The 27,261-nt window shown below is 35.4% G+C and overlaps 3 protein-coding genes and 1 pseudogene across 5 annotated transcripts; all 4 read left to right on the top strand.

Annotated features, from left to right (window-relative positions):
• The first annotated feature begins 267 nt into the window (after window positions 1-267).
• On the top strand, window positions 268-4,080 carry LOC111290772 (protein SGT1 homolog). Its single transcript, XM_089767918.1, has 10 exons — window positions 268-528; window positions 628-697; window positions 1,019-1,143; window positions 1,274-1,410; window positions 1,834-1,933; window positions 2,064-2,128; window positions 2,389-2,527; window positions 3,264-3,349; window positions 3,476-3,580; window positions 3,710-4,080. The coding sequence occupies exons 7-10, from the start codon at window positions 2,488-2,490 to the stop codon at window positions 3,815-3,817; spliced, it is 339 nt and encodes a 112-aa protein (XP_089624044.1). The 5' UTR covers window positions 268-528; window positions 628-697; window positions 1,019-1,143; window positions 1,274-1,410; window positions 1,834-1,933; window positions 2,064-2,128; window positions 2,389-2,487; the 3' UTR covers window positions 3,818-4,080.
• A 4,782-nt stretch (window positions 4,081-8,862) lies between these two features.
• On the top strand, window positions 8,863-12,018 carry LOC111290684 (uncharacterized). Of its 2 annotated transcripts, XM_022882102.2 has the most exons (5): window positions 8,863-9,280; window positions 9,378-9,492; window positions 10,414-10,532; window positions 11,520-11,580; window positions 11,697-12,018. In XM_022882102.2, the coding sequence occupies exons 1-4, from the start codon at window positions 9,057-9,059 to the stop codon at window positions 11,569-11,571; spliced, it is 510 nt and encodes a 169-aa protein (XP_022737837.1). In that variant the 5' UTR covers window positions 8,863-9,056; the 3' UTR covers window positions 11,572-11,580; window positions 11,697-12,018. The 2 variants fall into 2 exon arrangements, with proteins under 2 accessions (XP_022737837.1, XP_022737836.1); XM_022882101.2 differs by having other exon boundaries at window positions 11,520-12,018.
• On the top strand, window positions 11,859-13,650 carry LOC149516029 (UDP-glycosyltransferase 1-like; annotated as a pseudogene). The gene is made up of 4 exons (XR_016346648.1): window positions 11,859-11,996; window positions 12,040-12,067; window positions 12,116-12,235; window positions 12,583-13,650. The product of XR_016346648.1 is annotated as a UDP-glycosyltransferase 1-like (transcript).
• A 9,968-nt stretch (window positions 13,651-23,618) lies between these two features.
• Window positions 23,619-25,450, top strand: LOC111290859 (UDP-glycosyltransferase 88A1). The gene has a single exon (XM_022882355.2). It carries the CDS (start codon window positions 23,823-23,825, stop codon window positions 25,248-25,250), a length of 1,428 nt encoding a protein of 475 aa, XP_022738090.2. The 5' UTR covers window positions 23,619-23,822; the 3' UTR covers window positions 25,251-25,450.
• Window positions 25,451-27,261: the final 1,811 nt, after the last annotated feature.

The following is a 27,261-nucleotide window of genomic DNA, read 5'->3' on the forward strand; positions in this document are numbered from 1 at the left end:
ATTAAAAAAATTTATATAAAATTTTAAACTCCATAAATATAATTAATAAAATAACATATATCTTAATATATATTAAAAAATAGACGCAAGATATACCCCTAATGTACTTATAAAATTTTTAAAAATTAAACAAACAGTATATTTAATTTAAACTTAATTTTTTTAATAAAAAATTAAACTCAATTTAAAAATAAATAAGGTCGTCTTAGACTACTCACTCTATTTAATTTGTTCAGTATTTAATCTCTTTTTATTGGTTTCCTCAATGTCCATCGTATTCTCTCATACAGTTCTCACAAAGCAAAATCCCCTTCTTTCTCCTCTCTTCTAGAGACTTCTTTTTCTGCTTCTCTCGCTTTGCCCTTGCAATGGCGTCTGATCTGGAGATCAAAGCCAAAGAAGCCTTCATCGATGACCACTTCGAACTCGCTCTCGATCTCTACTCTCAAGCCATCGAACTTAACCCTAAAAACCCTGAACTCTACTCTGACCGCGCTCAAGCTAACATCAAACTCAATAATCTCCCCGGTATCTTCCTTCTTTTCCCATTCTATCTTACTTTATATATATTTTTAAAGATTAATTGTTAATTTTTTTTTGTTGTTTTTGTACTTTTTGTTTGCGCAGAGGCTGTCGCGGATGCAAACAAAGCAATTGACTTGGACCCTTACATGTCTAAAGCTTACTTGCGTAAAGCGTTAGTAGAATAATTATTTTCTTTAATTTGATAATTTGGGTTGTTCCAATGCTGTAGGGTTTTTTTTAATGTTTTATGCGTGCTGCTGCTTTACTTTTATTTTCTTCATTGGCTTGCACGATCTGCACTAAAATCAAATGGCACCTTTAATATAATTAGTGAAGGAATTCTTGAATTTTTCTGATGAAGATTATTATAGGAAACTCTAATAATTGATAAAAATTGCTAAGTTCATATTTACTCTTTTTCCAAACTTTATTTATTGCTTTGGAGGCAGTTATGCGAAGTCCTTTATAATAATATGTAAACGAATGTCTGCAGTACTGCGTGTATGAAGCTTGAGGAGTATCATACTGCTAAGGCTGCCTTGGAGATTGGTGCCGGTTTGGCACCAGGAGAGTCAAGATTTTCCAAGTTGATCAAAGAATGTGAGGAGCGCATTGCAGGTACTTAGCCGTAAATAAGGACTTTCAGCAATGGATGAATTTAGCTGCATGAATTGCTATATATTTAAAAATATCCTATATCATCTTAATAACCTCCTTGTATTACTAATGAATTTGTGTGTTTGTTTAGAGGAAACTGGTGACTTATCAAAGGAGACGCAGGAAGAGGTGACAACAAATGTTGTACCTGCAAAAGAAGATAAGCCAGACAAGGATCTGCCTGATCCAGTGACTGTGGCAGCACCACCCAAACCAACTTACAGGTTTGTGCCTATGTATTCTTCTTTTTGTACTTTTTTCTTTTGTTTTTTTTTTTTTTTATTTGTTTTTTTTGTTTTTTTTTTCTTAGTATTCCCCTTTTTCCTTAACTTTTATTCTTTTTTTTTTCTTATTTTTTTTTATTCTTTTTGTTGGTTTTTTTTTTTTTTTTGTCTTTTTTTTTTTTTTTACCTTTTTTTACTTTTTGTTTCTTTTTTTTTTTTTTCTTTTGTTTTTTTGTTTTTTGTTTTATTTTATTTTTTTGTATCTCCTCTATTTTTGTTTGTTTTTGTTGGCTTTTGTTCTTTTATATCTTTTTTTTTTTGTTTTTTTTTTGATTTCTTTTTTTTGTTATTCATATTCTTTTGTATAATGTCAGTGCTTTATACATTTAATGATGTGTACCGAATTTGGTTAAACGAATTTGTCCAGGCATGAATTTACCAGAAACCAGAGGAAGTGGTTGTCACAATATTTGCTAAAGGAATACCACGTGAATGTGTTGAAGTAGATTATGGTGAACAAATAGTAAGTTGCACATTAATTCAGCTGTCTTCATTTCGCCTTTTTGTGCCTCTGTACTTGTGAGTTTATTGAGTACTGTTTAGTTTCTTATTTGTATATAATCTAAAGATCTGGTACGTTTCTTTGTTGCTATGCAGCTAAGTGTTGCATCAATGCTCCTGGTAAAGATGTATATCATTTCCAACCTCGCTTATTTGGAAAGGTATTGCATGAAATTCATGTTGTCGAGGTCTGGTTTGTAAGAGGAGTATGGTACTAAGTATGGCATTTTCTTTTTGGGCAAAGGTCCAAACATAGAACTTTGTAGTTAATACTGGCAATTAATGAAAATAGTTTCCTGAAATGTAGGTTGTTTACTGTTCACTAATGACAAATAGTTTAATGTTGAATTTTTTGCTGTGTGATTGTATCTCTTGTTTAGATGCTAATTTTTCCTTGCGGTGTTTTGCTATGTTTGAACAGATAATACCTGACAAGTGCAGATATGATGTTTGGTCAACCAAAATTGAGATTCGGCTGGCAAAAGCTGAACCAATTCAGTGGGCATCTCTTGCATTTAGCATGGAAGTTGTTGTTCCCCAAAGGGTTAATGTATCTTCTGGTAAGTTGATTTCTGTAGCATGTTGTCTGTTACTGGTAAGCGTCCTAGCTTATTTTTGCATGACTTGTTTATTCTCTCTGTGCATCCATGTGTTCGTGTTTGTATGATGCTCTGTGTATGCTTGTGCAGTTTTGTACCTAGATATAATGGTAGTTTAAAATTTAAATGTTTACTGGGTAACATAAATTGTGAACGCATTATGCAGGTAAATCCTTCTTGGAAATGACATTTTAGTAGTTAAGCTAGTGTTTGTAATAAATGAATTTTGCAAAATTTTATGAGATCAACTTGAAAAACTTGAAATCTATTGTTTGGAAACCAACAAAGATTGTTTTTGAACTTGGTAATTTATTTATAGATAAGATTTTCTATTTCTTGCTCAAAATAAATAAATTTTCATTTTCATTTGGTTTCAAACAAACTGGTTTGCTATTTATTATTCTTCAATATGGGGGGTCTTGAAGTGTAAAACCAGAATGCATTGAAACTTGCAGTGGTAATTTTTTGCTTTAACATCTATACCCATAATTTTTCAGGTTTGTCAATGTGGATTCTTTTGCAATTGAAAATCTTCTCTAGTTTCATTTGATTGGTTGAATTTGATCATTGAATGCTCATGCTAATCAGTGTTCTAATAGTTGTGCATGAAGCGTGAATATTTCATCCATTTAATTACGTGGCATGTACTGGATCCTTTTATCCACTCGTGGTCATAAACTAATTCTTGTGTTTATAGTTACTGCAAATCAAAGACCAGTGTACCCATCCTCCAAACTGAAGAGGGTTGATTGGGATAGAATTGAAGCTCAAGTAAAGAAGGAGGTATGTCGAACATCAAACTAAAATATATAATTTTTTGTTTCCCTAGTGTTTTTGGGACAACCTACCCAGCAGATGTTGTGGCATACGATTATGATTGACACATGACTCTTTGTGGCCGGTTTTCAGGAGAAAGATGAAAAGCTAGATGGTGATGCGGCTTTGAATAAGTTTTTCCGGGACATTTATCAGGATGCTGATGAGGACACAAGGAGGGCCATGCAGAAATCTTTTGTAAGATATTTCAATCCAAGAGATTATTTAATTTGTCCCTTCAATATTGGATAAATTAATTGATAGAATACAATGGCTTTAATTGCTCATTTGCCGTGTGCATTCTAATTATCTGGTGATGCATTGTAGGTGGAGTCAAATGGGACGGTGCTTTCAACAAACTGGAAAGAAGTTGGTGCAAAGAAGGTAGAAGGAAGTCCTCCTGATGGTATGGAAATGAAGAAGTGGGAATACTGAGCTCTTTGTTTCTAATGGGAAGATTGTAACTTGGACTGGGATTTTGGTCTGTGAATGTTGTTTTCTTTTCTTCAATGTAATTTGTAATGTGTGTGTCGCTTGGGTGTGCTTGAATGCCGAAATTTGCTTCCAAGTAAAGGTAGATGGAATTCTTGACTTTGTATCTTTGGTTTTTAAGCTTTCTTTTGGGGATTTGTGTAGTTATTTTGGTCTTAAACTTCCACCTTGTCATTGTTGAATGCGATGAACAATGTGACTTGGTATTTTTCTTTTTAAACCTTTTGATATGCTGGATTAAGCTATGACGAATTGTTGGATGGAGCAGGTGCGTTAGATACGGTGTGAAGTCTGTTTTACCGGAAGTAAATACGTGTTCCAAAAATAGCATGGCAGAGCAAACCAACGGGTTGGTTTATTTATAGGTTAGTTTAAAAAACTGATTTAATTGATTTAATTTTAACGGTAACGGAACCGATCGTCATAATTAACTGAAAATAATCACATTGATTTAATTCGGCCGATTCGTTCGGTTATATTTGTTTGTTCTTTTGTAACAAAAAATAAAAAAATTATAGCAGTCGACTCATCTAACCCATAAAAAAATAGCAGTCAGCTCAGCGGGGATGGATAGTGAGGAATTTACAGTGGGTTGCTTCCTTTCAATCAAGATTCAAGATGATTTTGGGCAATGAATCTGAAGGCCAAATCATCAGTTTTAACCAAATGGATAATCATCAATATTGGTCTCTGGTGGTTGGCAGTTGATGGTTGCGATGGGCTGGCCATTAGTGGATGGTTGGTGACTATCGTGGGTGAGAGTGAGTGAGGTTATGTTGAGAGTTGAGAAGAGTCGAGACTCCAGAGAAAAAAAAAAAACTCAAATTTGGAGGTTAGGTTTTATTGGAGTATATTAAAATGGATAACAGGCAAGCCTATAATATTAATAATATATTTCTTTTTATTAGTTAATTAAATTCACATTTTTGATTTGATTGATTTTCAAACTTAATCACCGAAAACCAATCGATTAAGTTGATTTATTTTACAATTCACCCGACATAATTGTAAAATCGATAAAACCGACTCAAATAAACCAAATTGAATTGAGTCATATTGGTATTGTTGGTTAAAACAGACAAATGCTCTTCTCTAAAAAATAGTAAAGGTTCCATCTCTTACGATGCAGCCAAGCCCTTTTTCAGCTACAGGTCCTGACCACTTCATAGCCCTAAGTCATTGATGCTTTTGATAGAGCTTTCCCATGGCTTTCTTGGTTTAGGTATTTTGCTTGCAATGTTTGTGCCCATAGTGTTTCTTTCCGGTGCATGAATCTTCAAACAAGCTTGGTTAATTGGGCTTGGTTTTGAGCTCTAGACTTTTTCAACCTTAAACCATCCTTACGTTTACTTAAGGTAACTTACTCCAGCTGAAGAGGTGAACTCTCTTCCTTTGTTCTGTATCTCCCTAGAAGAAGTTCCTATTCACACGATCCAATTCATTGCAAATGCTGACAGGAAAGTTTCACACTGCATATAATAAGCAGGGATGGTTTCGGTAACCGATTTAATCAAGGTTAGTCGTCCTGCAGGTGAGAAGAGGTTTGCTTTCCATCTAACTAGCTTATTTCGAACGTTTTCCACGATGAAGGAATAGTCATGTTTGCTAACTTTGTCCTTATGTAACGGAAATCCTAAATATTTCCCTAGGCTATTTGTTTCTCGGATTCCCAACACAAAGCCAATGTTGTGCATTTGGTCTTGTTTTGTGTTTGGTGAAAAGAAGACCCAAGATTTTTCAAGGTTAATTGTTTGCCTCGGTTCAATGCAAAAGTTTGTTAACACCTTTCTCATTGCATCTGCATTCTTTCCTATCTACTCTACCAAATAAGATGACATTGTCCGTGAAGATGATATGTGAGAAAGGCAGTCCATTTCTAGAGGCTTTACTTGGCATCCATTTCTTATCAGCATAGGATTCAAGAATCTGGAGGCTTAAGAATTCCATGCACATGATAAACAAGTAGGGGGATCAAAGGTCTCCTAGTTGCCAAGCTCTAAAAGGCATCATCCTTTCAAGCAGCCTCCATTCATTATAACTGAAATAGTTAAGGAGGAAATGCATCTCATGATAAGTGAAAATTAAAGGTTGTGGAATATTAAAGAAAGTTAAAAGACTTTCCCAACAAAACAACTTTCCATATATTCATAGGCCTTTTCCAGATCCAACTTAATGTTAGGAAAGTGAATCCAGCACCCTGTAATTAATTTTAGACCAATCAAAGGTCATAGATTTTAGTTTTTCTTTTTACATAGAGCTCTAATTAATAAAAAAAAAGTGAGAGTTGTTTTAAAGTAAAAAACAAAGTGGCCTCGCAAACAAAGAAAAGAAAGAAAAAAAAAAAGAAGCCAAAATAGAGAGAAAAAGGAAAAGAAAGATTTGGTTGAATGAAAGTTGATCCGTGATCCGATTGAATTGAAATTTTATCAATAAATTTATGATTTAAATTTTTATATTCTGAACAGTGAAGATTCGGTTTGAAGCTTTCTAGAAACAAATTCAATATGTATTTGTTGAGTTATCTATTTGGTGATATTTTTTTATTATCTCTTTAATTGTTGATTAGCTCTAATTTTAATTAAAAAAATTTTTTGTATATTTATTTGATAGTAGAGATTTTTTTGGTGATCTGTGATTTTTTTTTTTTTATATTGAATGGTTTTCATGTAAACCTTAAAATTCTTTATTTTTTTTGTGTTATTGATTGTTGATTATTATTTATTATTGTAAGTTTATTATGATATATTACTTTTATATTATTATATCTATTACTTCAAAACAACACTTAAGAGCCATTTGCCCTATTTTCCCTTTCTTCCTCGTAAAAGACTGTAGCATATCTTGGACAAAAAGCAATTATCTCAACCGTTACGACCTGGAACAAAGCTAGCTTGAAAGGGAGATATGATATTGTTCAGCAAGGGGTTTAATCTCTAAACAATGATTTTTGAGACAATCTTGTAAGGAACATTGCAAAGGCTAATGGGTTTGAACTGCTCAATCCGTGAGGGTTTGCTGCACTTGGGGATCAATGAGATTAAAGTTTTATTCAACTCTTGTGGCATTGAAGAGGATTCAAATATGTTTTTTACAACTTCGCACACCTCGTTTGTCATAATGCCTCAACACCTTTGGAAAAATAAGGGATGAAGATCATCCGGGCCTGTAGCTTTGAAAGCTTTAAAAGTCCAAACTGTTTTTTTAATTTTCAAATCAGTGATGGATTTTAATAACTCAAGATGATCTTCGGAAGCTAGTTGAGCAATCTGCCTGGGTTTCACCTCCTATCTTAAGGAACCTATGTGGTGTGAAGTACTATAGAGGCTTTGAAGATGATTAGATACAATTGTACCCATTCTTTTGGATCAGTAACCCAAACCTTGCTTGATTTTCCAATCCTAAGATTCAATTATGTCTTCTCTTAGAAATGGTGGTTACATGGAAGAATCTGATTTTTCTTCCACCATCAATGAGCCAGTTGACTCCAGATTTTAGTGCCCAAATGTCTTCCTCGGCCTTTAGGATTTGTTTGTATTCTGCCATCAAGACCTTTTGGAGATCAAGTAAGAATTGGTTTGGTGATGCTGCGAATGCTTTCTCAATTCCTAATAATTGAGCCAAAATTCTCTTTTTCCTTTGGAATATATTTCCAAAAGAATTTTTATTCCAATATTGCATGTCCACCTCATGGCCTTCTACCGTATTTGCGAATGATAAGTTACTTTGATTCCAACTACTTTGCACAAGAGGGATAAAATTAGAATGGTCAAACCACATTTTTTGAGTCGAAATGGTTTAGGTCCACATCGGGTCACTTGTCCTTTCAGGGACACCAGAACAAGACAATGATCAAAGTAGGTTCTTGGTAAATGCCTAACAACTCTTGAGAACATTAAGCACCAGGCAGGGTTTGCAAAAACTCCAACTAATGGAATTTTTTGGTCCTATCTCCAATCATTGTCTTAGTCTTCAACAAAGAAGAAAAAGTCCAAAATGCAGAATTAATTCAAGAAAAAAGCAAAGAAAAGCCAAAAGCAACATTTAACTCAGGTAACCCATAAAAAAAGTAGCAGTTAGCTTAGCGCAATTTAAACAAAAGACGGATGGTGAGGAATTCGCAATGGGTTGCTTCCTTTCAACCAAGATTCAAGATAGCTTTGGGCCACAAATCTGAAGGCCAAGTCATCTGTTTCAACCAAACAAATAATCTTCAAAGTTTTCGGTCTCTGATGGTTGGTGGTTGATGGCTGCGGTGGGCTTGTCAATGGTGGGTGAAAGGTGACTGTTGTGGGTGAGAATGAGTGAGATTGTATTGAGAGCTGAGAGGAGTCGAGACTTGAGAGAAATTAGAAGAAAAAATTTAAATTTGAAAGCTAAGATTCATTCATGTGTATTAAAATGAGTGATAGATAAGTTTAAAATATTAATAATATATTTATTTTTTATTATTTAATTAAATTTAACTTTTTGATCTAATCGATTTTTAAATTCATTCACTAAATATCAATCAATTAAGTTGATTTATTTTATAATTCATGTGACATAATCATGAAATTAATAAAATTGACTCGAATATATTAAATTGAATCATATTGGTATAGTTGATTAAAACAGACAAATGCTATTCACTAAAAAATAGTGTAATGTGTTATTGTATCGAAAGAATAAAGATTGGGATTGGATCTTTAGCCAAGAAATAATAGTATCTTTGGCTGTGGGCATCTCATATGCACTCTTATTATAATTTTAATAATAAAATGATAGTACAAATTTTTTTTATAAGAAAAGGACAAAAAAAACCAGCTTGATTAATTATAGTCCCCGTTATCAATAATGAATAAACCGAGACTGATTGGGCCAATCTAACTAAAGATGAAGTCGTGCTTGATGGGCCCAATTCTACACTCGGAATGTTACTCATTCAAAACGACATCGCTCTGATCCTTTCACTACTTTTTATTTATTTTATTTTCTTTTCTTTTTTGTTCGTCGTGTTCGAATCATCTGGTCACTGCCTCCAAAATCCAATTTCCAATCTTATCCTTGGTGTATAGAATCGCTATAGACAAGGTCAGGTTTCTGATTATACATATCAGATCTGGGACGGAAGCAGCAAGAAAGATCAGCAAAAAGATAATACAATCGGAGCACTGTATAACAGAAAATTGAACAAGAAAAAAGAATGCAGTTCTTTGGAGGTTCAGAGATCAGTCCATCACCGTCGGTGCCAACGACGACGGGGAACAACGCCCACATGATATACGTCTTCAATCGAAACGGAGTGTGCTTGCTTTACAGGGAGTGGAATCGGCCTCTCCACACTCTCAACCCTCAACAAGATCATAAGCTCATGTTCGGTCTTCTTTTCTCCCTCAAATCCCTTACTGCCAAAATGGATCCCACCAGGTCTCCTTTTTTCTTTTTCTTTTTTTTTTTTTTCTCTCCATTCCTTTCTGCATCACTTGTTTCGGTTTATAATTTTTGAATTGTTGATGATGCGCAGCGCTGAGAAGGGAAATTTAGGGGTCCCTCAGTTGCCAGGTCAAGGTTGTTCCTTCCATAGCTTCCGTACTAATACCTACAAACTTAGTTTCATGGAAACACCCTCTGGGATTAAGGTCTGCTTTTTATGTTTCACTATTGTTTTCTATTTTGTTACGGTGCTTTAACTTAGATGCCGGATACTGATGAATTCATCACCAATTTTCATTTTAATTTAACAAGATAACATCGCGTCTTATTACGAGGGTTAGAAGCAATTCAATCTACAATTTGCCTCTAAATGCACTCCGCATTTTAGAGGTTCCTTTTTTTTTTAGGTTAATTTTTATGTGCTTGACGTTTTGCCTCACAGATGATTGGGCTAAATATTGTGAATCAGTAGATCATTGCAGCTCTAACTTCAAAAATTCCAACTGGTGCTGTGAGTTATAAGATCGGGTGGTTTCAAATTGTGGTTTCTAGTAATATTGGAGGACTTGGAATTTCTCAACGTGATTATCTATCTATCAGGGCAGTCCTCTGTCAAGTTAAGTAACCAGGGACATAGTGTTTGGAACTCATGGAAGATCTTATGGACATAATGTGCATCATGTTGCTAGGAAAGCCCTGAACTTACTTTCCTTTATATTGTTGAATTCTTACAAGGGATCGTCCCTGTTGGACTAGCACTTAAACTTAGATCCAAAAGCCTACCAAGAATCAAAAGTTTTATCTCAAAGGTTCTTCTATAGGGTCATCGCTTCTTTATGTCATCAGATGCCTCATATTGCTGAGAAGTCTAGCATGCTTATTTCTCAAAATTACTAATTCGACGAGTACCATGCAAAATCTTCTTTGAGGCTAGCTACTCGCACAATTAAAATAATTCCATGGTAGCTTGCTATCAAGACCTTGCTTGACATTGACTAATGCCCAGTATTGTTGTTTGGCTGTATGTTTTTGACAAGATTATTACCACCAATCTTTGATGTTGGGAAAATTGTATATTTTTCTAAAAGAAATTCTGATTCTGCCACTCTATTTGTCCTTTTGTGCAGTTTATATTGGTCACTAATCCTAGGAGTGGTGATCTTCGTGAAACACTAATGTATATTTATAACTTGTATGTTGAGTATGTTGCCAAGAACCCACTCTATACCCCTGGAACACCAATCAGGTAAATAACCCCCTTTCTTTTCCATGAATAGTTTACATGCTTATCCTTTAAGCATTGTTCTGTTGTGCTGGTCATTCCTATTTATTAATGGTGCATTTATTTATATATTTGGTTGTCCCTGCGAACTGAAGTTTCTCAATATTTAATTTTATTAAATAAAAAACTAATGAATTGCACTGCAGCATTTTCAAAGTTAATGTTTATTTAAATGACCTTTGAACAAGCGATTTGTGACTTCCTATTTTGTGCTTGGAGCTCTTATGGCAGGGTATATTTAAGTTTTATGATACTATTTATGCCCTGTAATGAACTGGATTCACATTTTGTTTGAGACAAAAATTGTGATACTTTTTAGGACCTTACTTTGTCCATTTATGCCCTGGGGTGGATACTACTAAATATTCTGTCAACAAGGGGTTATATGATATTGAAATTTACTAAGATAAATGATTGTTAACATGCAGTGAAGCCACATGCCTCCAATAAGTAAAATTACATGTCAATGGTCCCTGAAATTGATGAGTAGTTTGGTATTGAGATTAATGTAGTTTTATTTCTCCCAATCAATTAATCTTGTAAATTGGTTATGCTATGAATGAAATGGTTCATAAAGGCAGATGTTCAGTCTAATGGGTGTCTTCGCTGAAGCCTTTAAATAGACTGATGGGAAATTTTTGCAAGTATAGAAAGGAAGGCAGTATAAATTAGTAGCTTAAGCCGTGGGCTAGAAGGCATTATTCTAGGATATGTTTCCTCCCTCCTTTTTTTTTTATTCTTGGCAAGTACTATTTCCTCGCATGCCAAGAACTTCAACAAAGTTATTCTGTTAGCTCCATAGAGATGCCTTAATCACAAAGTTAAGATACTTCTTTCCCTGTTAGTTATTTGGCATGGTCACTACTAATCATTGATTTTGCTAAAAGGATTACTATTTTTTTTTCTTTATATCTATGTGCTTGATTTTTTTTTTTTTTTTTCATCTTGCAGGTGCGAGTTATTTAATACAGCCCTTGATCAATATGTGAGGAGCATTCCGTAGTATCTTAGAGTAATGCCTGCTCTCTATGTCTGTTGTATTTACTTTTCTATGTAAGTGCATGTGCAGAGCCAATTCATTTGCATCTTTAATATTGAAGTTTGGTTACTTTCTGGCGTTTTACGCAGTCAACTTGCTCCGAGTAGAAAATTGTCATTCAAGAAGCAGGCTTGTGTAATAAGCTGTTTTTTGGGTTTCATTTATCACAAGTTTTGAAATGTGAGTAGATTGGTACTATCGCTGCTGAAAGTTGAGGATGTGATTTCATGGAGGTTTTGTCCGTTTATTAGATGACATTATGTGTATGGATAAGTGGTAACCTCTGTCAAACAGTATCCAATTTTTTGTTCCTTTTTGGAATCAACTCACATGTCTATGTCAAATCTCAATTGGGGTTTGATACAGTGAATGAGACAGCAAAGCATAATGTAAGCATTGTTTTTAGCGTGATTTCTGCTTTTTTCCTTTTAGTTATATGGGTTACGTCTACGTACAATTAGTGTGTGGATTCTAAGTTCTATGAATCAATGCTTCTCTTAAACGATAGGGAACCTGATTGTAGGAACAGGTGCGGAGAGGTCTAGTGCACGCCCTAGATATAGTAACTTCACAGATTCGGAAGTTTTGGCCATTGTGGAAGAACTAAGAGCGATTTTGAGGCTGAATGGTAAGTGTAGGTATTTCCTCTTCACAGAAAAAAAAATTGGATACAAGATTGCTAGACTTCCGATTGCATTAGTTGGGTGTCTCTAGCGGAACCAATAAAAAAGGGCTGCATCATTAAATAAGAAAATAGCATTTTTGCCATCTGAAATCTAAATCCTTACATCAACAACTAAGATGTCAACGTCATTATCGTGGACTTTTTCTGAGGCGTTGCATTCAAAGTTGCATCTGATCTGGATCTTCTGGCTTACTGTTTCTACACTTCTGGTGCTGGTTCTTTTGCTTCTTTGCTTCATTTGCCCACCCTCCACAAGAGCTAATATGTAAACCCTCTTGTTGATATCCCAGGCGTCCCACCAATTCCATCCTCAGATATGACAACGCCATTACCCTTAATGCAACAAGTTGTATGAAATCTTCTTAGATGTCTGCACCTGCTTGCTCGAGTTTGCTTTGATTATAGTGAAGACTTTGAATCCATCGAGCCATTGATCATCAGAACGATTGGTGATGGACTCATGCCTTCCCACACCTCCCATTTGTTGTGCCGGACCTTTCATTGCTAACGGGGGAGCTGCTGATGGTGATGGTGTTCCTCAGGGCTTAAAGTGGCTAGATTTGCAACCTAGTAAAAGTGTAGTATTTCTGTGTTTTGGCAGCTTGGAATGGTTTTCAATGCAACAAATGAGGGAAATAGCTGTTGGATTGGAGAGAAGTGAGCAAAGGTTCTTGTGGGTGGTGAGGAACCCACCTCCAGAAAAACCAAAGGCTGGCCACTAACGAAAAAACTGACCAGATATGAATTGGTTGCTTCCTCAAGGATTCTTGGCGAAGACCAAAGAGAGAGGACACGTAGTTAAATCATGGGCGACGCAGGTAGCTGTGTTAAATCATGACTCCGTTGGTGGGGTCGTAACTCACTGCAGCCGGAACTCAGTACTGGAATCTGTGATTGCAGGCGTTCCAATGGTGGCATGGCCACTTTAGCAAGGGCAGAATATTCTTATAGATTATATAATTTGAAATGGGAATTAGGAAATGAAGTCTGAGATCCTAATGGTTAAATACCTTAGAAAACAGCAATTTGGAATATTTGTGAGATGATTGGTATTGAATCAGGAGTCTAGAAATCTATTCTTCAAAAAAACAAAAAGAAGTCTAGAAATTTAGATATACTTAATTGAACCATCAATGTGTGATTAAACTCAATGCACGTAAGCAGATACGTTCCTCTAACAAATTTGACGAAAATGCATACTTCCAATCTATGCCTCTCTCGTTTCTTTTATTGTTGACTTGGGCAGTGGGGTCTGGCTTACACAAGGGTAAATAAAACAAACAAGAAGAAAACCATTTTTTCTCGTTTGGATTGGAGGCCATAGCCGTATGTAGACTTGTTCATGGTTGGTGTTGGTGTCAAGTTCTTACTTAAGGATATTCCTATAAATATAAAATAGAAGGACAGTTAAGGCAAAAATAGGAGGTGTTTCTTGTATTTGCATTTTGACGCACAAGTCAATAGAGATCAGATTGCAAAAAAAAAAAGAAAAAAGAGAGAAAAAAAATAAATGGAATGAATCTGGCTTCATGTTGCCCGAATCTTCATAATTTATAGGTTAATTAAGGGAGACTATAAGGGGACAATTAGGACGGAGCCAAACTAGGGTGGCACTAACCATGTTGGGCTGACCTAATATGTCAGGTTAGTATAAATGATAAAGATACCTCTGATTATCTGCTAAAGGCTTTGAGAGGAAAAAAAACCATTATACCCTAACACTCTATTCCCCCTATTAAGCGATCTAGTATCAGATCGTCAAATTTATTACCGACATCACTGTGTGAGACAGATTGACTGCATGGTTCATCAAAGACTAATGTTATATAGGGATGTTAGTTTTGGATGATGACTAATTATGAGCCATGGTCCAACTAGGAGGTTCATCCAGTTAGGTTAGTCTGACAGTATTAAATGAAAAGAGAGGTGGTTTAAAAGAGAAAATTTAAAGCAGAAAAAAGAAAATATATCTTTCCACCTATGCTGCGACATGTGGCAGGGTATGTATCATCCATCTGGTCTGCAGTGCGTCTATATAAAAGGCTGGTAAGACTTCAACTTTCCACTTTTTGCCTTTTTTGCTTTCAATCTGACCTAAAATTTTTTATCTCAATAGCTGTCCAGCTTTCAAAGTTTTTTCTACACTCACTTTGGTACTTATTTCTAACCATGTCCTCTAGTATGAGTTTTGAAAAGACTGAGAGTTATAAGGTAAAACCAAAGGGAGGCCAGCAAAGGTAATAAGATGATAACATGATCCCCCTATTTTGCAGGGCTACAACTATGCAAAAATGGCTTATTGGTTCAACCTGATGTCCGAAGAAGAGAAGTGATGCAATAAAAAGAATATTTAAGCAGAGGCGAGTGAGTTTTAAGCATGAAAGAACTATGTGCTTAAATCGACTATGAACTTCAACATCTACCTGCTTTCCTCATCTCTTAGGTCTGTCCATCTTCTATAGCTGACCTTTCTTTCTTTTTAGTCATTTTCCCTTTTAAGGTTCAATCTCCTTCACCTCTTGCCATTTTTACTCATCTCCTTCAATCAATTTTTTTGAACATCTCGTCCTTTTCTGAGGAGTCTCTACCTCGTCATTCTTTCTTTGGAATTGAGCTGCTTTTATCCACTGCTCTTTCTCAAGCTCCGTCTCTCATTTAAAAGTCATATTCTTTTGACGAAGGGTTTTAAGAAAGAACAAAAAGAAGAGAGCACCTATACAGGGAAAAATAATGGTAAGGGGAAGAGTTCTGAGGTGCAAGATGAACTCGATGAGGTCCTTGTATATACTTCGTGTGACTTCAACGTGATCTCCAAAGACATGATGAACAAGCTAAAAGGTAAGACAAATCTAGAAGACTGTCTTACCATTTGCTTGGCACAACACGTTCATCTTTAGGTACCACTTTTTTTCCCAAAAAAGGTACAATATAATAATATTGAACTCCTTAGACTGGGTCATTAATAAAGTGAGCCACATCGGCTCTATGTATATTAGGATTCGTTTGTGGTCGATTTAAGGTTTCCATATCATCTTTTATTCATTTTAATTTTTAATTATTACAATTTGACTACAATTAGCTCGTCTTGAATTCTATTTGGTACATAGTCACTTTTATTATTCTTTATCAACAACTAAATATTCTTCATTTTCTTTCTTTATTTAAGGAGTTTTTTTTTTCTTAAAAAATATCTTAGTGATAGCAGGTGATTCTACATCACAACTTGGCCAAATAAAAACTTTGTCGTCGATTGACCAAGCTTAATAAAGAATTAAAAGTTACTCTTTCTATGCCTTAAGAAATAAAAAGCAAGTAAAGATGGTGAGCTCGCGATTGAGGCTTGGGAAATAAAAAGTACACCTAACTCTTTTATGGACATACCGATGGCCCTCTCCATCCTTAGTCTATCAAATCGAGATAAGATTTTGAATTTTACACATAAAGAGAGCTCGTCATCGATGTTTGTGGGCTGACCTTTTCAAAAGAAATAAATAAGACAAAGTATTAGGGTAGGTTTAAAGTAACCTCATAGAGTTTTATTTCAAGTTAATTTTTTATCTAACTATTAGCTCAGTTTTACAGAGATGGTCGATGGTAAGAACTTCGATGACTTGCTGTACTAACATTCCCCAAGGATCAAAAGAGAAAAAAATCAAGCTTAAGGCTTCGTCTCGTAAGGGGGACAATGTGGTCAGCATCTCTATGCCCCGCTCTCCCCTCGGTTGAAAGTCGAAAGCTAGGGTAGGTTGGGATCTATCATCTACATCAATGCCGCCACCATTCTTTCTAGCCAAAGACTATGGGTGGATACCTTATCCTCTATTTCATAGAACCTTAAAACTACATTGCTAAAGCCTAGCTCGGAGAGAATATTTGTAGAGTTGGAGTATATTCCAATAAATGACCCTATCTTCAACCTCAACATTGCTAGAAGGTTATGTAAGATCGATATTCTTTCTCTTGGTGAGTATCTTCTGACTTTAGCTTGGTTTTTTTTTATTGTTATTATTTTATTTTTTTAAGTCTAATATCTTTTTATGTAGTTTGAAAGAAGTTCCTATCTTAGCTTGTGAAAAATAGTAGTCAGACCCTCCACCATGCTTATCTTACTATGAGACATATGCTGAAGGCTAAGAAAAATATGGTTGCCCTTGTCGAAGAGTACAAAAATAGCTCAGAGGCATTGGATAATGTCAAGTTAAACTTTAATGTGTCCCACAAAAAGAAAGTTGAATTGAGAAAAAAGTTGGATGAGCTAATAGCAAGGTTGAAAGCTATCTCGATTAACAAGACCTCAGCCAAATCTATGAAGCAATAGGTTGAGCTAAAGCTGAATGATGCTCAAGCCAAAATTACGAGGCTAAGGTCCAAGCTGGAGGCTCGAAACAAGAGGAAAGAAGAGCATAAAGTGAAGGTTGTGGATGAGTACAAGGCCTCATATGAATATCTCCAGGTGAAGGTAGAGTTTTCAAGAAAGAATGTATGTAGTGACTTCCAACTGGCAAAAAAAAAAGTACAATTCAAATTCTCCTTTCTCAACCTTAACCTCTCTGATGTTAACATTAACAATATCAAATCAAGGCCTTGTCCAAATTAGCTCGAGGAAGATGAAAATAAGAAAGAGAATGAAGATAAGGCCTTAGAAAACGAGTTGAAGGTTACCCTAGGGATCGAAGAGAAAGATGTGAAGGTTGTCAAAAGTGAGGTCATCCATTTTGCTTTGCTGATAAAAGTGTTTCCCCCACCGCTGCTGCTACTAATGAATAAATTTTGTAATTTTTTGCTTTGTAAATTTTTTACTTTGAGGTTAGGTTTTTTGTAATAACCTCACATACTTTAATCAATGTATTTTTTATAATGAAATAGAAAGGAAAATTTCTTAAGTTTCAACTTGGGTTTACCATCATTTCTTTCTTATTTGCATAAGTTTGAGAACGGTTAATTAATCTGAAGGTGGATTATTGAACTGAAGACTTACATAATTGCTTAAATCAAATGAACATAATTTCAAATTCTAGGTCAAATTTCTTCAAATCATTTAAACATAAGCTTATCGAAAATAATTTAATTCGTGTTTTTGCATACAAAATAATACAAGTATGAGCTCAATTTGTATTAATCTACCGGTAATAGACTTATTTGCATTTCATATCTTTAAGATGGCAGTGTTATTTACAAAATAATACAAGTGTGAGCTTAGTTTATACCAAACTACTGATAATAAATTTTTAAGTTGTCTGCATTTCACGTCATTGGAAAGATATTGCCATTTAGATTCTATAATTTGTAGGTCGTATCATGAACGACTTTATTAACAATATATGATCTTTCCCACATCAAGGTTAATTTACCACATCGATCATTTACCCCTGAAGCTTTAACTTCTTTAAGTACCAAGTTACCCTTCCTGATATGCTTGCACTGGACCCTCTTATTATAATAGCTGGTTACCTTTTATTGGTAGGCTATAATCTGTGTTAGGGCTATGTCTTTTTATTCTTTGGTAAGGTTAAGGTCAACCTTAAGTGCCTTTTTAATTTTTTTTTTTGATGCCAATTCAACTCTTAAGCTCAGTAGACTAATTTTAATTGGCATTATAGCCTATGTTCTAAATGCCAAGTGGAAGGGGGTTTCACTAGTAGGCACTTTCATGGTTATCCTCAAAGCCCACAGAACTCTCAATAGCTTGTCGGCCCACTTTCCTTTTGTTACGTCGAGCCTCTTTTTTAGAGCTTATAATATTATCTTATTTGTAGCTTTAGCTTGCTCATTGGATTGAGAGTGGGAAACTGACATAAACTTGAAGTTTATGTGAAGATTTAAGCACAATTCCTTGAACCTTGGATTCTCAAATTGTTTGTCATTGTCTATTATTATAGATCAGGCAATCTAAATCTATAGACTATATTTTTTCACGTAAATTTTTTGACTTATGCTTTTATAGTGGTGGCTAGAGCTTCAGCTCCAACCATTTTATGAAGTAATATACTACCACTAAGACGAATCACTTCTGACTCGTGGCAGAGGTGAATGGTTTAAAGACATCCATTCTCTACTACATGAATGGTCACGAGCTGATGATAGGAGTGAGCTTGATGAAAAACAGATATTGCACGTAGGTAAATTTCTAATACTTGTCGTATCTCTTCACCAATTCAATTGTATCCCTCCTGATGGTGGGCCAGTAATAGCCTTACCTCAGCATTTTATAAACCAAAGGCTGAGGTTTGAGATGACTTCTATATATTCCTTCGTGGATTTCTCGCAAGATGTACTCTATTATTTTTTCATCAACATATCTTAAGTAGGGTAGGCTAAATGATCTCTTGTATAATTTTTTTCGATCGTTATGTACCAGAAGGCTTTTTTCATCAGTGTCTTAACTCAGACTCTTTCGTCAAGTAACAGTCTTGTGATCAAATATGCTTTAATTGACATTATCCAAGTTTTTTTCTCTGTGACCTGTCCTACAAACTTGTCTTCAGTGCTTTTATATGCTAGTTCTTCTACTAGAACTTGGTTTGGACCTCCTATTACTGCTCCTGAGGCCAACTTAAATAGGAAATCTACTATTGAATTTTTTTATCTTTGTATCTTTTTCACCTCAGCTTTCTTAAAGTCAACTATTAAGGCTAGTGCTTTATCAAGATACTTTTGAATTTCATCTTCTCGAGCTCTGAACTCTCTGTTTATCTGACCAACCACCAGTTGAAAGTCATTATAAGCGATTATATGTTAAACATTTAGCTCGATTGTCAACTTTAGGCAACTATCAATGCCTCATATTTCACTTCATTGTTAGATGCCCTGAACTTGAATCTAAAAGCGTATGGGCACTGTAGCCCTTCTGGGCTAATTAAAATGAGACTGACTCCTTGCCATTGTTTGCAGTTAATTAATTGACATAGAGCATCTAATCATCCTTATCTAGAGTTTTGTTTCTCAGACTGTCTTTCTTGTATATTGAAATACGCTCTATGATAAAATTTACCAACACCTATGATTTTAATGCCAATCTAACTAAAATATGTATATCAAAGTCACTGAACTCTACTGCTTATTTGATTAGCCTTCATGACATTTCAGGCTTCTATAAAACTTACCTTAGTGGCTGATCAGTCAGGACGTGGATCATGTGGGCTTAAAAGTATGGCTTAAGTTTCCTAGCCGAGGTGACAATGGCATAGCCCAATTTTTTTATGCTACTATAGTTAACTTTAGGCCCTATTAATACTTTACTTACAAAATAGATCAATCATTATTTTTTTTATTCTTTTTAGACTAGAACTAAGCTGATAGCTTGATCCATGCTGGCTAAGTATAAGTATAGCATTTTGCTAGTCCTTAATTTAAATAGGATAAGCGAGGAGGATAAGAACTCTTTGAGTTTATTAAAAACTTTTTGGCATTGAGGAGTCCATCTAAAGTTAGAGACATTCCTGAAAATTTTGAAAAATGGTAGATATCATTTCGTCAACCTAGACATGAATCAATTGAGCATGATTATTTTGCTTGTTAACCTCTATACTTCTTTTACTGAGGTCGGTGCCTTCATTTCTAGGATCATTTGAACCTTTTCGAGATTCATTTTTATCCCCATTCGGTTGATCATGTAACTAAAAAACTTGCGTAATGTAACTTTAAAAGCATATTTGCTTGAGTTAAGTCTCATATTATACTTTTTTAAAGTGTTGAAAGTTTTCTTAAGGTCTTCGAAATGCCCGATCAAACTCTTATTTTTTACTATCATGTCATCTACATATACCTCTATATTATGATTGATCTAGTCATTAAACACCTTGTTCACTAATCTTTGGTAGGTCACCCCAATATTTTTTTAATTCGAAGGGTATGATTTTATAACAGTAAATGCCTTTTTCAATAAGAAAGGCTATTTCATCCTCATCCTCTTTCAACATTTTGATCTAATTATAGCCAAAATAGGCATCCATGAAACTAAGAAGGTAATGCTCGGTACTATTATCTATTAATCGATCTATGCTAGGGAGAAAGAAGCTATCTTTCAGGTAAACTTTATTTAGGTCAGTAAAATTCACACACATTTTTTATTTTTCATTTTGGTTTTTGATTATGACCACATTAGCTATTCACTCAGGGTAATAAACCTCTCTGATAAAGTCAACTCACAATAATTTATCAACTTCTTCCTCAATGGTCTGTTGTCTTTTGAGGGCAAAAGTTTTTTTCTTTTATCGAACTAGTTTTACCTCAAGATTAGTGTGTAATCTATGGACCATCACTTTGGTATCAATTTTGGACATATCAGATAATGTCTAACCAAACATGTCAGCATTATTTTTTATGAATTGAATCAATTGGTCTTTATGTTGGAGCTTAACTTTGATCTGTATGTATTTTTAAAGAATGTTGTTTTAGAACAAAATTGTCATGAGGTCTTCAACTGGCTAAGGTTGATTTACGTTCGAGTCTGGTTTTTAATTGACTATCTCTTTTGGTTCCATTAGGTCAAGTTCATTTCTTACGAAAATAGATTTCGACATGATGATTAGTATATTAAAAAACTTGTTGAACGTAAAAGTGAAGTATATTCTTCATTCTATGCTATGTTTTGGTTGGTGTGTTAACTCGATCCAAGTAATATCAAATTATTTACACCAACTTAAAAGCTCAGTCATTTCTAATATTGTTTAAAAAATTCAAGAAATAGAACAAAATCAAAGTTTTTTAGAGCTCAAAAACTTAAAACAGCTTAAGAGCAGGCTTCTCCCAAGTCACTTTTACGTTTTGTGCTTTTGTTGGTGATTTCCTAGTTCTTGCTAGTTCATAGTGTTGGTTTTTTTTTGCTTTCAACCTTGGTATCGATAAAGCTACCTATATGCTTCCCAGTCCTCCCCTTCATTATTGTGACATAATATTACCAAGCCATAGACTAATCTCTTCAAACTTTTTTAACCTCTCCAGGTGTTGGGAATTTCACTTTTAAATGGAAAGTTGAGCCTATAAGTCGCATGACAGATTGGCTAGGTCGACCTAATATCATGTTATAAGTAAATAAAACATCCACTACCATAAATTTTATGATCGAGGTAATTATCTTCTATTCAATCCTTAAAGAGATTAGAAGCTTAATAGTTCCTCTTATAGGCACCTACTCATTCCCAAAGCCCACTAATGTGATGGTGATTGGCTTTAACTAATTTTCGCTAATCCTTATTTTCTTTAAATAGCCATAATACATGACGTCGGTTGAATTTGGAATATCAAATAGGATTTTTTTGACTACATAGTTATACACCAAGGCTGTGATCACTATGGTATCGTTGTGTAGGTGTTAGATTCCTTCTAGATCTTCTAAGCTAAATGAGATACGCTAATCTTTCCAGTCTCTTTTTTAGCCGAAGTGCTTACTGCCATTACCATACCCAAGTTAAACTTCTTTTTTTCAAGATATAGCTACCTCTTATGATCACGTTAATCACCCTAACAATTAGCCTATTATTATCCGCTCAGCCTTTTTCTTGATTTGATCATTTTTCTCGCGCATCCCTTCTTCCCTGCTCTATTATTTCCTCTCTATCTTAGGTGGGCCCTTTATGGCCTTATCTATTGTTCATTATAAGTTCGTCTTATCTTTTGTGTCGCACAAATCTCTTTCATTGACCTCACCTTATCAGAGCTTCAATCTTATTTTTTAGGTCAACATAATCTTTGGTATTATGGTTGATGTCCTTGTGAAAGGCATATTTTTTTGTCAGATCCCCTCTTGTGTTTTATCTCAGTGGCTTAGGCCATTTAAGGTCAGGATGAGCCTTTCTCACCTCGATTTGTTTTCATTGTAGCTTCAATATTAATGTATTTCTCTGCTATTAACAGGACGTCAACCTAAGTTTTTAGTGGTTTTAGCGACAATGTCAACTTTAAATTGTACTCCTTATCATTGAATCTGCTTGTCAATATAGCAATAGTAGCCGTCTGTTTCAAGTCTTTAACCTGTAGAGCTTCTGTGTTAAAATGCATGACATAACTTTTCAAAGTTTCATTCTGCCTTTGGTGAATTGACATCAAGCTTAAGGTCATTTTTTTTACTCTTTGGCTACTCACAAATCTATATAGAAACGAGTAGTTGAGCTTTTTGAATGTAGTGATTGACCTTGATTCTAGACTGTTGTACCAAAATCGAGCTGTGCCTTTTAACATAGTAGCTAGACCTTTACACATTAGAGCCTCGTTTGCCCCATGTATCATCATGTTAGTTCTATAATATTCCAAATGATCAAAAGGGTTGGAAGTACCATCATATGTCTCCAAGGTTGTCATTTTAAATCCTTTAGGAGGTATGGCTTTGTCAATTTCTTCAATAAAAGGTGAGATTTCCAAGAACTTGAGCTCATCCTCAAATACCACTATCTTCGTTTTTAGTTTATTTTTCATGGCTTGCATTCGAGCTTCTAAATCCCTATTTGATTGAAATTCATGGTCTATTTTATTTAGATTTTTGGGTTATTGCATGTGTGGAATTATGGCTAAGGTAGTGATGAGTTGGCTTTGTGTGTTCTTCTTCCCTGAAGGCTAAAAAGGCTTAAACCTCTTCGTAGCTCAATTATCTGACAACAGTTTCTCAACCAAGTGTGATTAAGTTCAACACTTTTGAGACTTGTGGTGGGGTTATAGTTCATATTATCTGCTTGAGAGGTTGTATTTGTTCTGTCAGGGCTTAAAATTATTCCATGGTCGGTTCTACTTATGGTTGAGCTAGACAAACAGAATGCTGGTTAAGGTGAGTTTTTGTTCCAACCAGGGCGGTTACCTCTCCTTCCTTTTGGGTTTTTTTTTTTTTTTGTGGCATTGTTTTGTGCTCGCTAATACGGGATGACCCCTACCTAGTGCGTCAAATGTTGGTGTTGAGCTTCGACTTGAGGGTATTCTTGTGAATACAAAAGAGAATGACGATTAGAGACAAAGGCAAAGGGTGTTCCCTATGTTTGTACTCCAATGTGTAAGTCAGTAGAGATCAAATAAAAAAAAAAAGTGAGAAGGAGAGAAAAAAAATAAGTATGATGAACCTAACTTCATGATGCTTGAATCTTAATATTTATAAGTAAACTGATAGGGATTATAAGAAGGCAATTAAATAGGATCAAGCTAATGTGGTACTAATTATGTCAGATCGATCTGACATATCAGGTCGATATAAATAATAAAAATTTTTCTGATAAGCATGAGGTATTATTTAATTAAATTATAATTAATTAATTAATTATTTAGATATAATACTTGATTATTATGAATGTAATTTAAAAAATTTTCTTTTAGCTAGTTCCGTGTCGATTAGATATCTTGATTAGCCAAGGGATATTGTCTGCGGTGCGGCTAGACATAGACCACTTGTTTCACTTTTTTGTTTTCTTCTAATAAGGTTGTAGATTAGATTAGATGATGCAAGGATAGAATAGAGGGGAAGCTTCGGCCTTTTGCGTGGCATAGCAAATACATTATTACTTCTGCTTGGGTTCCCTCTCTTTTTTTTTTTTATCAGTTGGCCTTATCAATGGAGGAAGCCATAGTTCTCTACCCATCACCGCCAGTTGGGCACCTGATAGCCATGGTGGAGTTAGGCAACCTCCTATGCACTCATCAACCTTCACTCTCTATCCACATCCTCATCGCTACCCCACCTTACCAAGCTGAATCCACTGCTCCATTTATTGCCGCCGTCTCCTCCACCGTTCCTTCCATCATTTTTCATAAGCTACCTAAAGTCACCCTCCCTCCATCCACCGTCACCCACCATGAGTCCCTTACTTTTGAGGTCCTCCGCCTTAACAACCCCAACGTCCTTCAAGCTCTCCTTTCCATCTCCAAGGAGTACAAAATCCATGCCTTCGTCATGGATTTTTTCTGCACTGCTTCTTTCAGAGTGGCGACTGATCTCAGTATCCCTCCTTACTTCTTCATCGCCTCTGGTGTTGCTATTCTTGCTGCTTTCCTTTATCTACCAACCCTTCACAAGAACACCACCAAAAGCTTCAAAGAACTCAACGTTCTGCTTGATATCCCGGGCGTGCCACCAATGCTATCTGCAGATATGCCAAAGCCAATACTCGATCGCAACGATAAGGTCTATGATATCTTCTTAGATTACTCCTTTTACTTGCCCAAGTCAGCTGGGATTATGGTCAACACTTTTGAATCCCTCGAGCCAAGAGTCATCAAAATAATTGGCGATGGACTCTGTGTGCCAGATGGCCCCACACCTCCCATATACTGCATCGGACCGTTGATTGCTGACGTTGATCGGAGAAGTGGAGTTAGAGGTGGTGACGGTGTCCCTGACTGCTTAACGTGGCTAGACAAGCAACCTAGTAATAGTGTAGTGTTTCTCTGTTTTGGTAGCCTGGGACGGTTTTCAGCAGAACAGTTAAAGGAAATAGCTATGGGGTTAGAGAGAAGTAAGCAAAGGTTCTTGTGGGTGGTGAGGAGCCCTCCTTCAGAGAACCTAAGCGTGGCTATCAAGGAACATGGCGAGCCAGATTTGAACACCTTACTTCCTGAGGGATTCTTGGAGAGAACTAAGGAGAGGGGACACGTGGTCAAGTCATGGGCGCCACAGGTGGCGGTGTTGAATCATGATTCGGTAGGTGGGTTCGTGACGCACTGCGGCTGGAACTCGGTACTGGAATCCATTTGCGCAGGCGTTCCGATGTTGGCGTGGCCCCTCTACGCAGAGCAAAGGTTCAATCGAGTGTTGCTAGTGGAGGAAATGGAGATAGCCTTGCCAATAGTGGAGTCAGAAACGGGGTTCGTGAATTCAAATGAAGTGGAGGAGCGAGTTAGAGAATTGATGGAGTCGGAACCAGGTAACGTGGTTAGGAAGCGAACCATAGCTATGAAACACGCAGCCGAGGCTGCGTTGAGTGGGGGAGGTTCCTCTCGTGTGGCCCTAGCTAAACTCTTTGAGGCGTGGAAGAAGGAATGACTGAAGTCTGGTGCGGTTCCAATGAAATGGTATCCAAAAATCGAAAAGCGATGTAGAAACTTCATCTTGGAGATCAATCGATATATTATTAGAGATCTATGTGTATTTTCTTTTTGTTGACTCAATTGTAAAAATTGAAAGGATTTGGGCCTTAGAGGGAGAAAGGATAGCAGCGAGCTTGCTTCTTGATTAGACTTGAATCCGCAGCCCCAAGTCAAGGTTCCTGGGAATAATCTTGATTACTCATCATTATCCCGTCATTCCCTATGGGTGTGTGGACATGAAGCAAAATTCGCTCACACTTGCATGCAACAATCACAACTTAACACTTCTCTCCATTCCAATAAAGTAGTCAGACTTTTAAATTTGTCCCATTCAAAATGTCACTTTAAAAAGACAATCAATTTTAATATCTATATTTCTTCTTTTTCCTTTATTATATTTCAATTTTAAAATTATTAAAAAAAGTTCAACATAATAACTACAACTTTCCTTACACCTTAGACTTAGTAGACAGGTGAATCAAAAATTAAAAACAAATTCAAGGGTTTAGGAAACAACTAAATAATGAAATTGAGTAAAATTAAAGAAAACAACTTCTACAACCAATTACAAACTTTTCATTATAAAGTGCTTGTAAAATCTATACAAAATCTTTTTATATTTATTGGAACCATACCAGTTAACCTTTATACAAAGGCACCATATTTAGTTAAGCCATATATTGTCAAGATTTACAAAAAGTAATGTCATGGTTAAACAAAAACATATAAAAAGATCATTATCTATCTAGCATTGTAGCATTTCTGATGTTCTAAAAAATGCAAAAATATCACTATCTATTAAACCAAAAAATATTTTTCATAAATCCAAGATTTCTATTGCATTCAACTTTGAAGTTGAATCTGCAGCAAAGCTTCTTGTACAATTTCTTGGTCACAATGAAGTTGGATGGGAAGTTCTCCATTTCTTTCCAACCTTTGCTTACCCATACGCGGTAATCTATAATTGTTTCCTCCATTAACTTTCATAATTTCAACCATGCAAGCTTGTAATGTCAAAAACGCATTATTCAAACTCCCTGGTAACAATTTATTAAAAGATTTTTCTATAGCTGTCATTAACTCATCAATTGTTGTAGGAGCTTCTTAATGCTATAAAGATTGTATTGATTGTATTGCTGTAGAATATTCAAAATCCAATACATTCAAATCAGGGCTATTTGGAGGTTGAAAAAATAGTTGAAAGTCAAATCCATCCACACTTGCAGCTTGAAGAAATTGTTCATCATCAATGTGGATATGTGGCTTTGCATTATTTTGTTGAATGAAAATTCTTCTTTCACTAGAAAGAGGCCATTTAGCTCCGATTGCTGGTAACATTTTATCAATTAAACATGACCTTGTGACATTTTTAGTTACTGAAAAATTAGGTTTGGTCTCTAAAGTTCTAACCAGTTGATTTTTGCCATTACGCCTAGTTGGTTCCTTGTATACAAATAGGAAAATCCTTTTTTTTTTTAAGAAAATTCACAATTGCCAAAATCATCAAAACCCGGTCTAGCTAGTAGCAACTGTAGCTTAAAACATCGCTTTGGTGATGAAACTTTTACAAGTATGAAAATGTTCAACCTTATTTGGATGAAAGTAATATCTCTCTTATGTTTTTGACAATTAAACCAACTTTTCATCAAGGTGTACTACATTAAGCATATCAATAAACAAAGGGTTTGTTGTGAGAGTACCTTGCTCAATCATTAATATGTAAAATTGTGATCTTGCTCTTTTGTTTGCATCAACTAGATAAGGCTTTATAGCATTAGTATACGGCCTGATAACACCTTCCTTGATTCGACGATGAAGAGTCGACTTTGACATATCTAAAGCTTTGGCCATTGATTGAATATTTGTTCGCCTACGAAGTGGAATTTCTAAGATTTGATCAAGGTCAATGGAAATCCTTTGTCTTTAAATAGCCCTTTGTTGATACTTATTGCTAACATCAAACTCAA

This window comes from Durio zibethinus, chromosome 11 (assembly GCF_047325235.1).
Source record: "Durio zibethinus cultivar Kanyao isolate XHJ-2024 chromosome 11, ASM4732523v1, whole genome shotgun sequence".
NCBI lineage: Eukaryota > Viridiplantae > Streptophyta > Magnoliopsida > Malvales > Malvaceae > Durio > Durio zibethinus.

Coding starts and splice junctions, on each gene's coding strand:
- LOC111290772 (XM_089767918.1), top strand. CDS start 2,488: ATGGAAGTTGTTGTTCCCCAAAGGGTTAATGTATCTTCTG. Junction 2,528..3,263: donor AAGGGTTAATGTATCTTCTG/GTAAGTTGATTT, acceptor TTGTGTTTATAG/TTACTGCAAATCAAAGACCA. Junction 3,581..3,709: donor GGGCCATGCAGAAATCTTTT/GTAAGATATTTC, acceptor GATGCATTGTAG/GTGGAGTCAAATGGGACGGT.
- LOC111290684 (XM_022882101.2), top strand. CDS start 9,057: ATGCAGTTCTTTGGAGGTTCAGAGATCAGTCCATCACCGTCGGTGCCA. Junction 9,281..9,377: donor GCCAAAATGGATCCCACCAG/GTCTCCTTTTTT, acceptor GATGATGCGCAG/CGCTGAGAAGGGAAATTTAG. Junction 9,493..10,413: donor AAACACCCTCTGGGATTAAG/GTCTGCTTTTTA, acceptor CCTTTTGTGCAG/TTTATATTGGTCACTAATCC.
- LOC111290859 (XM_022882355.2), top strand. CDS start 23,823: ATGGAGGAAGCCATAGTTCTCTACCCATCACCGCCAGTTGGGCACCTG.